Source organism: Patiria miniata, unplaced genomic scaffold, assembly GCF_015706575.1.
Source record: "Patiria miniata isolate m_02_andy unplaced genomic scaffold, ASM1570657v1 HiC_scaffold_26, whole genome shotgun sequence".
Taxonomy (NCBI): Eukaryota; Metazoa; Echinodermata; class Asteroidea; order Valvatida; family Asterinidae; genus Patiria; species Patiria miniata.
Window position 1 is genome coordinate 664,860 of NW_024037065.1, and position 16,036 is coordinate 680,895.

The 16,036-nt window shown below is 36.3% G+C and overlaps 1 protein-coding gene across 1 annotated transcript; it reads left to right on the top strand.

Annotated features, from left to right (window-relative positions):
- Positions 1–875: 875 nt before the first annotated feature.
- Positions 876–11,080, top strand: LOC119734140. The gene is made up of 8 exons (XM_038207494.1): positions 876–1,231; positions 2,344–2,568; positions 2,937–3,071; positions 4,451–4,666; positions 5,220–5,281; positions 8,065–8,235; positions 9,138–9,173; positions 10,556–11,080. Exons 2-7 carry the CDS (start codon positions 2,344–2,346, stop codon positions 9,157–9,159), a joined length of 831 nt encoding a protein of 276 aa, XP_038063422.1. The 5' UTR covers positions 876–1,231; the 3' UTR covers positions 9,160–9,173; positions 10,556–11,080.
- Positions 11,081–16,036: the final 4,956 nt, after the last annotated feature.

Below are 16,036 nucleotides of genomic sequence, written 5' to 3' on the forward strand. Positions count from 1 at the left end.
TTCAGCTTTCTATTTTTTGTGAAATTTCATGTTAAAATTTTGATATGCAAACCTGTGCAAAGGAATCTGAAAATTTCACGAAAAATAGACATCTGAAAAAGGCAGCACTTTCTGATTAGCCTATAAAGAGGGTGAGTATGCTTCTAAAGCAAAAACCCCTACAAACTAAGCCTAAATGCGAAAATCTAAATTTGGCAAAGTGCAACATGTTTTTGTACATGTGGATGTGTGGCCTACATGGCCTATGTTTACGGAGGCAGTCCAGTAAATAGGCTACATTAATGGGGTTATGTACACATATGCGTACGGTGAAGTATGTGGCCTACTGAGGTTGGCCTACTTGTTAGAAAGCAAATGAGTACTTGCCGGACAAGGAATAGGCCTAGTTACCGAATTATTTGAAGGTAGGCCGATGGCCTAATCATCCTTGTGTATCAATCATCCGTGTGTATTAGCCCAGTGGACTCCTCCGTTGTGTACAACGCGACGACGTCCAACCTGGGCTACCGTGTGTATCAATCATCTGGCAGTGCGATTATCTTCAGCCATGAAGTCTGCACGTGTAAGGAAGGAGAAGAAGAAGATCTGTAAGATGCATGGTAAGATAGAAATACATGCATTATTATTATTACAGTACATACACACGTGTACGTGTATTTTCTATGGGTCGCGTGCTATGCATATATGCCAGATCAAAGATGGCCGAGGATCGTTATGTCGACGTTGAACAATTTTTGGATGGTTTGTGCGTGTAGAGGGCGGTGTTCACTGTTGCGTGTAGAGGGCGGTGTTCACTTTTTATGGTCAAGTTACTTCGTCTCACAGCTTCGTCTCAGCTCCAGAGCATACTTTATTTCCAACTTTGTTTTCAATACTAAGCGGTTACTGATGGATATGGATGGGAGCGCGCTACTCAAGACAAATGTCACTGTAAAATATATATGGAGCGCCATCATGCATAGCGCATCAGGTATCAACGTGCACGTGATTTGATTTGTGTAGCATGTTTAGTGCGTAGTGGTTGAACTGTGTACATGTCTGGACAAATATTAGTTATTTTGGAAGTTTATTCAACTAGAGTTTGAACACAAAGTAGCGTTTAAAGAAAATCAAGAAAACCAAAAGTTATAGTGAATGTAAAAACATTGTTTCATGTGATAGTTTTTCTGGTTATAAATCTGTGGACTGTAACCAAGTCAAGCGGACAAACAAAGTCAAAGCCAAGGACAAGGTAGGAGGAATATGGATGTCGGTTACTTCGGGACCTAGTCAACTTGGCATCTTGTCAACTCGGCACCTTGTCAACTCGGCACCTGGACGACTCGGCACATAGCAATCTCGGCACATAGCCAACTCGGCACCCAAATTTTGCCTTTTGATGTAGGCTCTATTGTGGATTATTTTTAGGACCAAAAAAACCCAAACATTGACAAACATGAAATTTGGGAACGTCATGACGATGGAGTGGCTCTGATGATGTCCTCACAAGTTGCAGAGTCATTTCAAACAGCCGAAACAGCTGGTGTTTGTCCACAAAATGACAAACACATTTCTCATTTGTAAAAAAAAATAATAATGTTTTTTTGGGGGTAATTTATTGTCTTATGTTATTTTATTTTCCTCAAGAAATGTCTCCAAAATAATGAGAAGAGTCTGGTGCAAGCATGAATAGGTTCATGTGCCTGTACTGTAAATGTAATTCGGAGGTGCAGATCAGAGTAGGTCAGGTGTCGAGTCGGTCAGGTGTCGAGTTGGCAGGGTGCCGAGTTGACAAGGTGCCGAGTTGGCAAGGTTTTGAGTTGGTGGGTACCGAGTTGACAAGGTGCTGAAGTGACTGGATATCGGTAGGAAGTCATTTTGAAGTGTATGCCTAAGGGCCTACATGAAGTATATAAAATTGGTACATGTATGGTTTACATCTGTATGAATAGATTATATTCATGTTTTAATTCATAAAGAGTAAGTGGGAGGAGTGTAACTTTTATGCATAGAAAATGCTTCTTTTTGTTAGTGACGTACAAGCTATGAAAAGCAGTGATATGTGTTAAAAGTTGAAGTTAATGAATTTAGCAGGGAGCAAATCAAAGCATTTATTTAGAAAACACTTACAATTTTTTTCAGAGCAGTTTCATAGGGTTTGTGCACAGGGCATCAAGTGTTGTCTGTGTATGCAGGTATATGGAACTAGCTTGAATAATTCCAGCCCTACGGCTCCTGCCTCGCCATGTAGGGCGAGGCAGGAGCCGTAGGGCTGGAACTATTCCAGCTAGTATGGAACCGTTTGTAAAGTATATAAAAGAAAAGTATATTAATAATGCATTGTTATGGTTCTGTTGTGTTTAGATGACATCTGTGAGTTTCAAAATCCTCGGTGATTTTGAGAAAAGGGGGCAGTCATGGTGTGCAGATGTTGTTGTTAAAGACACAGACAGCATTCGTGCACTGTACACCAGTATAGCAGCTCATTTGGACTTGATGCACAATGGGCAATTTATCAAGGCTACAAAAGCGAACATGATGACGTTGGAAACCGGTCAAGATATTGTGCGTTTGACAGGAAGTTCCAAGGTATGTGGGATCTTTTATCATGTTGTGGTGGTGTTCAGTGTGATTTGGGTTTATTTTAATGCTTGTTGTTTTTAATGCGATGTAATGTGTTATGAGCTGGAAACGGATGGACATTGTCTGAGTGCAAGAACATTTCAAATAAGTATTATTTGGAGAGTGTTTCAACAGATTGTTTCTGTGTATGAGAGAAGGGTTGTTAAACTGTGCTATGCCTATAGTATGTTCTTTCAACCTATTCATGCATTTTGTTGTATTGAAATAAATTGTTCTTATACTATTGATATAATGTATTTCAAATTGCAAAATGTTTGTAAAGATACATTTAATATAATGAAGTAATGATTTTTGCAATTATTGTTTTTCTTCAGATCTACCGATCAGGAGCCTTCGACATAGATGATGCTGTGCTTGGAGCATATTTCAATGCACCAGTTGTTGGTGTTGCAGAAGTGTGTAACAAACCAGAGTTTGAAAGGTGCTCGGTGAAAGGCACGATTGTTGATGTGAGTTTATTTGATTTTTAAAAAAATTATATTGTGGAAGCATTTTACTGATATTGTTTTTTGTTATGAAGTCTGATAAACAACATTCAGCAAGTTTATTGTATAGTGGCATATTTGCATATTTGTATATTTTCTTTGGCATGAAATTGTTGTGTTAATATTTTCAAGAGAGTAAGATTAAGTGACATGGTTATTTTTGTGTCTCTTATGAACTACCCTAAGTATGTAGGTAGTAAAGAAAAAACAGGTCTTGTTCTGAAGTTGTTTTTCATATGTGGAACAAAGTTAAAGCTAATATGCTTAATAATGTACATGTATGGATGTTGCATATGGGTGAACATTCAAGTTTTTGTGCATTTTTGATGTGATTGTTGTACAAAACATGTCATATGTGTACATGTGTCTTTTTGCTGAGAAGGTTTTGCTGAGAAATTACATAATTTTGCACGGGTTGAATATTGGGTTCACTTTTAATGCTAAAAGTGGTTGTTTTCAAAAGTGTGAAATTCAATTATATATGATCTTTTATCAAAACAGGTGATAATGTGGCAATAAATAAAAGTTGTTTAATTTAGGCATACATGTTGGCTTTCTACAACCCCCCCCCCAAAAAAATAATAATCTAATTGTTCTCTTAATGTAATTTTGTGGCTAAAAAACATAGAAAAATAAGATTTCAAATGTTACATGCATGTATGGATATTTAAAAAGTATTATTAACCCTCCTATGCAAACATACATTCTGTGGCAAGATGTGCTTGCAGTCGAAATAAATCAGGTGGCTGTTTTCAACAGTTAGGAATTTCCAGCCTACATAAAGCAGGATTCACTAGTTGTGTATGTTCATGTAGCCAGATACAGCTCTGCTTTGGTTGTTAATCTGTCATTTAAAACAGTGTTGACATGAAAATGATTTCATCATAGTCTGGACAAAAGTATTGTTTTCTTCAGCATGTTGGATCATATCATTAGAGCTTCAAGTGGATAATGAATAGTCTCAAAATTCTTTTCACTTTTACACTAAATCAATATGACATAGGAGACTATGTTATGAACAATGGGTTTGTGGTTCTATCATCTCTGTCTGTTGCTAAATGTCACAAGAGACACTTTGTAACTCTGTCGTGTTTTTTGTGATGGCTGAAGGCATAAATGTTGCACATGCAATATTATTTTATTAGGAGTATATTTTTAAGTCATTTTGTAACTACGTGTAGTCATGATTGTGGCCGTGCACATTTACAGTATGTTCTGTAAATTTGTGAAAGATATAGGTTTATAGATTTGTTTTGTCTGTTACATGTAGAAACATCGAAAAGGGGCATAGAGTTTTGCAATTATCAGTAGATGTTGTTGATATATATTGTGATTTGTTATAGGTTTCACCTATTAAGACTACAGCAGCATCCAAGCGAAAGGAGATCCAGCTGCAAGATCTGGACAACAAGGCAAAAAAGATCTGCATTAAATTGTGGAGCGAGAGTGCTGATCAGTGTATTCCTGCAGAGCAGTCGGCCGTGATTGTGAAAAATGTGTGCAAGAGAACATACAACAATGCGGACTATTTGAACAGCACGCAACAAACTACAGTTGAGGTAGGTTGGTTGACATCAACTGTAATTGTGTTGAATCTAATGGACTTCAACATGGAGGACTGATGAACAGAGCACAAGCTTTATGTTGTGCTCCCACATAAAAGCATTTGTAGATCATCAATTTAGGTCATAAATCCAGTGTTTCGACCCACAGAGGCTAGCTAACATTAATAACTCCATCATTCAACGGCTTCAGCATAGTTCTGGAGCTAATATGCTACGACCACGAAGGAAATTGGCAAAATCGTCACCAGATCGGGGTCCATCCCTGTTGTCACCAGAATAATTGATGCATGCAATTCATACAAATCATGGATAAAGTTACTACTGCAATGAATAGCAAACAGAGCACCGTTTGTGTTTTTGTTGATTTATTGAAGGCATTCGATACCCTTGATCATTCTATTCTTCCTCACAAAATTTCTTTCTATGACATACAGGGCGTTGCACTCAAGTGTAAATTGATTTGAAGGAAATTGAGTTTAATGTTTGAAAATATGTAGGTCATTTTAACATGAAATAATGTGTGTCCTTTTTTGGGTGTAAATTACAGCCTCTTGTTCCATCCAGTAACACTGTGTCTATTACACTGGAAGGATTTGCCGAAGATTCTGAGTAAGTTCATATTAATGAAATTGTTGAACAGTTTGTTTCTTTAGGGAAAAAATTATGTACATTTAATATGAACATGTGAAATATAGATGTAGTTGGTATGGAAGCTGTAACTTCAAGAATGAGCAAATGGAAGTTTCTTTTTTACAATGGATAAAACAAATGCGATTTTTTAAAAACAACAACATTTATATAAAAATCACCTGTAGGACATACATGTATGTGATGTGAGTGATGGCAAGTCATGTTGAATTGGGTATAGATATTAATTAATTGAAAAATACTTGGGAAATAACATGTAGAAACTTTAGATGGTGCATGTGTAACGAAGAAAAACGGTTCACTAAAGAAAATATCTGTAAAGGCCTGGTTCAAATTGATAAGTCGCGAAAAATTTAATAGAAAACTGGGACAAATTTTAAAAAAGCGAAAGAGACAGACTGAATTGGGATGGAACTTTACCCCCAAAAAACCTATTTAATCCACGATTAACTGCAAGTTTTACATTCACAAAAAAAACCTTTTGGGAAAACAAAGCCAGAAATTAATAACTTTGGGGAAAAAAATCAAATTGGAAACGAAAAGTAATTGGAAATGAAAAGTAAATAAACCCAACCAAAAAAAACTAAAGAAGACGAGAAAAAAAAACCCAACCAAAAAACTAAAGAAGACGAAAAAAAAAACCCAACCAAAAAACTAAAGAAGACGAAAACAAAAAAAACCAACACAGTGCCAATAGCGGATTGCCTTAAGAGTGCGTTCAGACAGAGCACATGATATCTAAACACAAAAATACAAAAGGAATATACTTTTAAGAATGGGAAAAAAATACACAAAGCAAACAAAGTTGGGCTACACTAAAAAGAATACTGGTTAAAAACAAGATAACAAAATTCTAATAACACAAGCAGGCCTTCATGAAGTATGTGGCAAGTGTCTCTTATCTACCAGGCACTGCTAAACAACCCAACTTTCTTGTGAATATCTAATAAGCTACACATGGCCATCCTCAAGGTCAGACTGTAAACAATGGTAAGTCCAGCCACCCAGGCTGCAAGATGTTAGAGTAGCCACTAGCCACTTCACAGTTAAAGTACACACCATAAGTACTTGCATAAAGAATCCAATCAAACTCACACATCAGTTCGCAATAATGAAAGGACTAAAGTCTAAGTCTAAAATCTATTAGCACACTACTGGCCAAAGAGTAACATGGAACATCTTGTGTCCAGTGCAAGATCTCCCTCAGGCAAGTTGACATAACTTCCAATTAGACTGGTCTAGTCTCTCCATACATCAATGACTTACTCTACTTCACCATATATTTGTCTAACTAAATACAATCAACAGATCAAGCCCATGTATCAACTTAAGTTTACGATACTTGACTGAAACAAGTCTATTCATTATCTCTGGCAAAGCTGTTCTCCTAAAATAAAAGTGGGCTATTAATCCTAATCTTGCATGGTGAAATGGTAAAGAAATTAAAACATCGCTCTTCTAAAATAGCGCATAAAATCACAAGATTATCAAGAAAAAAAACAAACAAGGATACGTTCAAAGTTCCAAACTAAATCATCAATGAATTCTTCAGAGTAAATCAAAAGAACTAATTTCACGGAGTCACCAAAACTCTTTGGAAATGAAACCTCACTTCTCCAACATGTTATGAATAGAAAAGGAACTTATACAATTATAATCCTAAGAAAAATACAAAACATATCCTAAAATGAAAAGAAAACGCTTGTAGTCGAGAGTAGTCTAAGGCAATGGTCTAAAAGCAAAGTCATCACCAGCAGTATAAAAAGTGAGACTAACCATGGAGCAAGGAAAACGATAAGAAAGAACAACTTAAATATCAATGTCACTGATTTTCAAACAAAAACAACCAAATAAACTTGGAAAAACTCACCAAAGTGGTCCAGCAGACTGGCCCATCTAGGCAGGTTGGGCTAGGGAAATTTTGGCTTGCTCCCTCTTCACTGCCTGTTTGCTGAATGGAGGGTCTATATCTTCAGGGGCACAGAGCACACTAGGATGGAGACATTCCTAAGTGTTACATAATCTGAGGGGGGGGGGAACACTCTTAAATGTACAGGGGTCAATCTAGGGTGGGCCATTCTAGCAAAAACAACTACATGTATGCAGGGGGAACTACTCCTAAAAAACAACTTAAGGGAAATTTGCCCCTATTACACATGTACTTACAGTTTACACATGTACATGTATGTTTAAGCATTATGTTTTATAATGACATACTTTGTGAATAATATTTTCTTTTTGGAACTTTAAAAGACATTTTTTTCAGTTTTAACAATTCAATTACAGAATCATGAAAAAGAAAAGTAATATTGCAATAAGTGAGAATTGCGTTTGCGAACAAATTTGTTGATATGAAGTATGTCTGTAAATTAATTGTGGATTTATGTGCTAAAAATGGTGTGGACTGGCAGATGGAGTACAATAATGGTTAGGTATAGAGTGTGATGAAAGATAATAAAATAAAAACCACAAAATACAGTGATTTTGTACAAACTTGGAGCTATTGATTGATATTTACAAAGAAATTGGATGTTTTCAATACGGTTGATTTTTTTCTAGAAGTTAGTTCTGTAGTTAAATGTTTTTGATTTGAATGATTTATATTGTTAGAGAATGTTGTACTTGAAATTGTACTGATATCTATAATTTGTCTTTAAAATTTATTTTAAATAAAAATTGTACACATGTGTTTTATTATTAGTAAGGAGACAATAGTACATATAACTATGTATTTTTCACTACAGTGACATGTTGAACCTGGTGACGGATCACGATGCCGAGTACTCAGTGGCGAAACATGTGTTGCTCACTGGCCTTGGATATGCATCACTTGATGAACTTCAGAATTACTTGCCGATGGTGATGAACATCAACTATTGCGAGCTGTCAAAGAAGGTCAAGGAGGTTGGGAGTATGTAAGTTTTGTGATGGTAATTTTCTTTTCCAAAATAGATGTTCATTATTTGTAATAGTTAATTGTCAAGAACAAAAACAGTTTTTTTTCTTTCGGGGGGGGGGGGTGTCAGTTACCCAAGCAATAAGGTGAAATGTTAAAGATGGGTTTCTCCTTTTTCTGTCAAAGAAATGTCAGCGAATTTGACAGAAATTCTTTTTTAAATTAGCTGTGATTTTGATTGGCCCAAAACAGAAAGTGGTTAGTCTGTTGCATTTTATTGTCAGTATGTTTCTCCAATTGCAGGGAAATGCATGCTTGTTTTACAATGTATGTCTGGGAAAATTTTATCAGTGGCATAATCTGACAAATACTTTACATAAATTGAGAATATGATTTGTGTAGTGCTCTTGCTAATTGCGAGAATATTGCATTTGGGTTTGGAAAATCAAGGCTTAAGGTTGCAAGGGCGAAATCAAGGAAAAAATCCTGTTAACCACTTGACGTCGGGATTATTTTGGCTGAAAAATTAATAGAATTAAATCGCCAAAATGTAATAGGCAAAATTTAATATCAAATCAAGCACCTGCGAATCCTGACTCTTAGAGGCATTTCTACATTAATTGTATGATCGGCGATGAGTATCATACAATTAATGTAGAAATGCCTCTAAGAGTCAGGATTCGCAGGTGCTTGATTTGATATTAAATTTTGGCTATTACATTTTGGCATTTTAGACCCCACCATGGAGTGATATTTGCTACAAAGACAGGCCGTGTACAGCGGCCAAGTTCAAGTGCAAAACACGGTGTGCACAAATAGATGGTGGACAATGGACGTGCCCACACGTCAACCGTGGGAGACAGAGGCAAAGCATAGTTGTAAAACTGGAATATAATAATACATTGTTCCCATTCTTTTCAGTGTCCTTGATGGTGATGACTAGTGTGACTGAGAACGGTAAGATGTTGCATAAAACAGTTTGCATTTATGGCAGTAGTTAAAATTAGTTGTTAGATTTGCATCAGTATGGTAGTAATTTTAATATTTGGCTTGAAACAGCTATTGATTGTGTTTCCAATTTCGAAAACACCTACTGTTTTTCATCAATAACAATTTTTTTTTTTGTTATTCCTTGTTTTTTCTTCTCTTTTTGAGTGTTACCTCTCTAGGTTTTGTTGATGTCTTCGGGTTTTCTACTCCTACATTTTAGCATTTTCATAAATCCAATCGATTAATTAACATTTTGGTACTTTCATAAACGAAATTGAGCAACGTCAGAATTGGCAATTTCGAAAACACCTACTATTTTTCATCAATAACAATTTTGTTTTTGTTATTCCTTGTTTTTTCTTCTATTTTTGAGTGTTACCTCTCTAGGTTTTGTTGATGTCTTCGGTTTTTTCTACTCCTACATTTTAGCATTTTCATAAATCCAATCGATTAATTAACATTTTGGTACTTTCATAAACGAAATTGAGCAACGTCAGAATTGGCAGAGACGTGGACCTGTATAAACTTGGCTGAGAAGCCAAGAAATTAAACATTAAAGCCGAGCTAGTTCCATGATAATCCGAATTTATCAAATATTTTGTGTAACTTGAATGAATTTCCATAAATTCACCAGTCTACATGTGCTCTGTGTTATCTGAAGTTGTTTCTAAAGTTGAATTCTTACAAAAACTTGGCTGAAGAAATAACATAAGAAGAGTAGATACTTAACTTTCATCAAATAGAAAATGCTATTCCTCATGGCATAGAATTCATATAGGGGGGGACCTACATGTACACCTGGCTCAAAAGAAACTACACAGTTATATAATAAACCGTCAATGGTTGAATATTTGACAGTGAACAACAAATCAGAAATATGCATTTCTGTTTAATTTCAATAACGAAGCAGTAAGTATTGATGCTTCTAAAACCCAAAAACTAAAAGTTGCAGTTAGCGAATCTTTCAACAGGCACTATAGGGTACAGTAGAAACATGGTTTTGCACATATGCTTTCAGCACTGACAAACAGTAAACAAACCTTCACATTGACCGGCTTAATCTATTATCAACCACACTAACTTATTTCCACACACTGTTGCTATCCTACCTCTACATAGACATTAAAGGAAGGGCAAATAAAATGCACTGAAATGAAATTATTCTACACATACTACACATGATTACTGAATTCAATTGTCAGAGTCCAAGGGAGACACCTGTACAAATCACACAACCACTCATAAATTCACACACACTATGCTTTCATTCAACAACTCTATTCTCAATTAACTCTATGCTGAATTAACAATAATTCATTATTATTCATTTTTATCTCTTCGTTACATAGGGATCTCCAAGGAGGAACAAACTGCAACAGCAAGAGAATAGCAAGAAATAGTTCCCTATTTTCACCTCTTATTTATATTACTCATTTCATCGCAATTTTGATCAAAAGATTTTTTTTTAATCAGTGATTTCAATAACTTTTTACTTAAAATAGTACTTTTTAATAGTAAGTAATTTACCACGAAATTTTGTTCGCAAACCCTGCTTTTGTATACCCCATATTTATACCGTGTTACATGTTCAGTTTTCCTTCACATACTCCGTTGCATTATTTACTCTCTATTAAAAGCCAGATATATACTGTGATTATTTACCAATGCTGCTTTTGTATAATTTATATTTTCAACCATTTTACATGTTGCCTTTTGTTCACATAGTTACTGCTTTCCATTATGTTCTCTTCATTAAACCCAAATATATACTGTGATTACCTCTACTTAATTTTACAACAAGATAAAACGGTTCATTCATTTAAAGGGAATATACAACATTTGCAAACATCGAAAAATAAAACTACCAAGTTTTTACGAAATACCTTACTAGGATGTTGGTAAATGACAGTCTCAAGCATCTTGTAAAATTATGGCACCTGGTGTAAAGTCATTTTCAAGAAAATGGTATTTTTGTAAACATTTCCAACGGTGGTCGGCCGACCAGCGTTGGAAAAACCTAACTATTTTTCAACTACTGCTCCAAATGTACCATTTTTTTCAGTCCAAATTTTGTTTGCTATTGGTTACATGTTCATGAACGGGTGCAGGCCAGCTAGACTGGTTCCCTTGCCTTACAATAATTTTCCATCATCTATAAATTGATCCATTTTATCTTTTGTGGAGTCAGGCAACCAGACTACTTGAAAAATTTAGTTTTTCTTGTTTTTTCCAACCTTTCTGAACACAAAACTCAAAAAATGTCAGTGTAACAATATTTGATCTATTATACTAACCTCTCAAATAGTTCATTTCTGAAAATTACAGCAAAAGCCAATGATGTACATTCCCTTTAACTTTCTCTAGAAATTTTCAAAGACTCAATTCAAATTTATAGATGATGATGATTAGAAGAAACTCAAAACTCCTTGTTGATGATTGTAAGGGTACATTGTGAGATTTAGATAAATTTGGACACAGTTATTATTTTGAAAGTGACAATCATAAAAGCATCTGATTTCAATCAAAAACATTAATAAAACAAACCCAATTCCATTTTTCAGATTTTTGTTTCAATTTTTATACAAAATTACCAACCCTGCTTTTGCATAATTTATATTTATACCATGTTACATGTTTAGTTTACCTTCACATATTGATACTCCGTTGCATTATTTACTCTCCAGTAAAACCCAGGTATAATTATACTGTGATTAACTCTACCTAATTTTACAAGAACAAGATCATGTCCTAACTCCTAACAAAAGCTAGCAATTATTTCACCAAGTTATAATCACAACAAATATTGCCCCTCTCAGAATTTCCATCTGTAATTATGGGGTAATTCAAGTGCATGTTAACAATCATTCGTTTAATTAAAATCTTTTGCTACTGCTCTAATTGTAACACTACGACCAAAACTTGTACTATCATAGACCTCAGAATTAAACCTGATGATGAAACACATTTCAAAATGCTTCTTCGTTGTCATTTCTTGCTGGATTTTCGTTCTGTTTGTTTTATCTGATACGGCTATTTGGGGCATTTAAAAAGTCTACACAGATTGTACAAATTAATTAATTATGCAAAGTTATGCAAATTTATTCGTTTTCACAAAAACAGATTCTTCTTGTGTAGACCGATTTTGATTCTGTTGTTTTATCCCGTAGAGTGGGGTACACAGAACACGAACACAGAATTTTGACATTTAACTCCAAGCATTAATTCTGAAAATTTATGGGTGGCTCGTACGATAGATTCGTTAAGTTTTTATTATCATGAAAAGCGGCAAAAAGAAAGTTCTTATAAAATAAATAACTTAACATGAACATTGTAGGAAATGTTTTTATCTTTCTTTATGATTTTTCACCCGGCCGGGCCCTCATGCACGGTAAATAAGGGGGGAATGTGAGGAAGAAAAATATATAAACTGTATTACAAAATTATTGCATTAGTAAAAAGTGAAGGCCTGCAGGAACGTCCGAAATCAACAATGAATATCTCGCGGCGCACGCAGTGAGGCCACGGTAGTACAAGTGTCGAAACAAGGAATGAGATGGAGCTGAAAAGTTCCGATGATCATCAGAATTATGATGAGCGGCCTCACTTGTAGCTCCGGAGCAGCACTGCATTGCACGCATGCGTATTACATAGGAATAAAAGTTTGGTTTCCGCCTCATGTCTTTGAATGGAGCGGAGCCATGTTTTTGTGATGGGCGAATAAGAGGATGCGCGATGTTTTAATCGCGCTCTGCTCTCGGTCGATTGGTCGCAGTTTCGACAGATCGCGCTCAGATCGTGTCAACATAATGTACAGGATCGATGGATTGCGCAAGTGTATGTGGGATATGCAGGTGTGTAGCGCAGATCCATCTAATCGCGCCATTGTTCAGCAAGACAGCGTAAGTGTGAGTTGTGTAAACTGAAGCAAAGAAAACTTCAGAGAAATCGTTGGTCTGTCGGATTAGTTCAATATTGAATGTCCACTATTTTCATTTGGGTGTACCTAAAAGTGTGAAGATGTATGTTTTGTTTGGGGTGGTTAACATAATTTGAGGAAATCGTTGGGGGAAAGATAGCCCCACTAGTGTGGCCGTCGGTATGCTGCGCTGAACCTCTAGCCACACACCGTGGTACCGCGCGCTACTGAGGACGAAGTTTCATAAAATCTGCGGTCCGTTTCTTACATTCTCGGTTTCTTACTTTCTTATGGTTGTATTCTATGATGTTTCACCTATCACTTCTGGGATGCTTAGGTCTAATGATGTTTCATTTTCCGAGATATTCTTCGATCTTTCGGGAGCCCATATGCACTCGTGAAACGTCTGGTGATGGCAGCCATTTTGAATGGGACAAGAGATGACCTCAAGCTGTGACGTCGCGTTTATGCAAATTGCTTGTCGAGCGCGCTGTTTCCTGTGCCCTAGATCCTGAGGGGAGATCGGTGCACGTGGCCCCCTGACGATAAATGCATGGCTGTTTTCTGTACCATGCATTTATCGTCAGGGGGCCACGTGCACCGATCTCCCCTCAGGATCTAGGGCACAGGAAACAGCCGTCGCATTTTCAACTCGCGCCCTCGCGCGCTCGACAAGCAATTTGCATAAACGCGACGTCACAGCTTGAGGTCATCTCTTGTCCCATTCAAAATGGCTGCCATCACCAGACGTTTCACGAGTGCATATGGGCTCCCGAAAGATCGAAGAATATCTCGGAAAATGGAACATCATTAGACCTAAGCATCCCAGAAGTGATAGGTGAAACATCATAGAATACAACCATAAGAAAGTAAGAAACCGAGAATGTAAGAAACGGACCGCAGATTTTATGAAACTTCGTCCTCAGTAGCGCGCGGTACCACGGTGTGTGGCTAGAGGTTCAGCGCAGCATACCGACGGCCACACTAGTGGGGCTAGGGGAAAGAGTGCCGTACACGGGGTATCCCACTTGACAGGCTGTGCATGTTGTTTGTGGCATGGCGTTCGTAAAAACATAACAACCCTATGAATTTTTACGATGAACGAAAGTGCTGTGAAAAATTGACAGTTAAGTGTTTTCTAAGTAGATGCTTCGATTTGCTCACTGCTGAATTGGACTTTTTTAAGGACATGTCATTGCATTTTATGGCTTGTACTTTGTAGGTCACTATTAATTTTAAGTGTTGTCTGGGCCATTTGAACTCTTCCCAAAAATTTAAAGTGTTTTTTAAGTAGGCCTGGCTTAATCATTAAATATGCTTCAATTTTCTCACTGCTAAATTTGACTGATTAGGACATCATTGCTTGTCATGGTTGATAGATCGCTATAACCTAGGAAAAATAACTGTCTGTGTATGGAACTCTTTCCAACATTTTCAGAGCAGTCTCATTGGGTTTGTGCACAGGGTGTCAAGTGTTGTCTGTGTATGGAATTGTCAAATGAGATTTGGAAATGCGAGTGAAAGGATTGAAATAAATTATTATTCAGAAGAACATTGTTCACAGAAGTGCGTAATGTAGATGTGCAGCTGTATGCATAAAATATGGTGACGACTTGTAAATATTATGCACGTGGGAAAGAGTTCAATACACGGACAACATTTGACACCCTGTGCACAAACATTATAAGACTGCTCTGAAAAATTCGACGTGTTTTCTAAGTAAATTCTTCATTTTTTTCACTGCTAAATTTGACTTTTTAGGACATATCATTGTTTTTCATGGTTTGTCGGTCACTATTGGGTAAGGGAAAAATAAGCGTTGTTTGTGTATGGAACTCTTTCCTGCACATGTACATGTATGACACATTTGTATGTGGCAATTATTTTGGAAAGTGATTTGCATTCGTTTTGTTAAATGAATGTACATGTATTTTAATTGATTTGTAATTTGTATAGATGTATATAAATCATTTTCAGATGTGATTAAAGGTTTATAATAAAGTGTCCTACATGTAATTGCGATGTAAGTTAAACTACATGTATAAAAAAGGTTCTGACAACATCATTGTTGTGAAAGTTTGAAATAGGTTTTGTTTTGTTAGGGTCATAGTACATGTATATGTATACATGTATCTATAAAGGCTTTCATATGATATTGGTAGTTCATATTACAATGTTCAGTGACATGTGGATGAATGGTCGTTATGTATGAATCTGGTTTCACTTTAATCTGCACTGCCCAAACTGGGTGCTGAGAAGGGCAAGTTTCTTCTGGCAGTACATGCATGATAATTTTTTTAAGTCTCGTCGGACAGAATTTGTTTAAATCGTAAAAGGTGTCAAGCATTCTGCATGCATGATGACATGTGGACTCAGAATGTGCTTGCATCGGATAAGACAGCTAGTTCTTCATAATGCTTTATGTACCGTAACATGTACTTTCTGTAATAATGAAATTCTCGGAAGGAGATTATCTCTTCCCTACTCCCTGTTTGGGTGATATACGTGCATGAGCAGAGAACATGGGGCATTCAGGCTACACATTTCATGTATAATGTACTGCACCAAGTACATTATGTACATGTAGGCCTCGTCGTTTAAGAGCAAAACACTGTATTAGTTGGTTGTGGGTGGGAGGGTGTTGATACCTGTACTTTTTTGGAGAAGACTCAGTTTGATCTGGGATTGCCTTATGAATATCGATGTTTATGGGTAATAATGATGGGGAAACTATTATCGTGACAAATTCTTTAGCAGTATAATTTCGTTAGAGGTGTGTCTTGGTGATATGTACAGTCCTCTCCCGTTAAAACAAACTCTGTCTGACATTGTGATCATCATTAAAAAGCTTTGGTCCCATCCATACAGCTATGTGCTGGTGCACAATGAATTTCAGTGATTGATGTTCAAGTTA

Bases quoted from the DNA above. Each gene is read 5' to 3' on its own strand.
- LOC119734140 (XM_038207494.1), top strand. From the start codon at position 2,344: ATGACATCTGTGAGTTTCAAAATCCTCGGTGATTTTGAGAAAAGGGGG. The intron at 4,667-5,219 runs GTAGGTTGGTTG...TGTAAATTACAG, and splicing joins CGCAACAAACTACAGTTGAG to CCTCTTGTTCCATCCAGTAA. The intron at 5,282-8,064 runs GTAAGTTCATAT...TTTTCACTACAG, and splicing joins GGATTTGCCGAAGATTCTGA to TGACATGTTGAACCTGGTGA.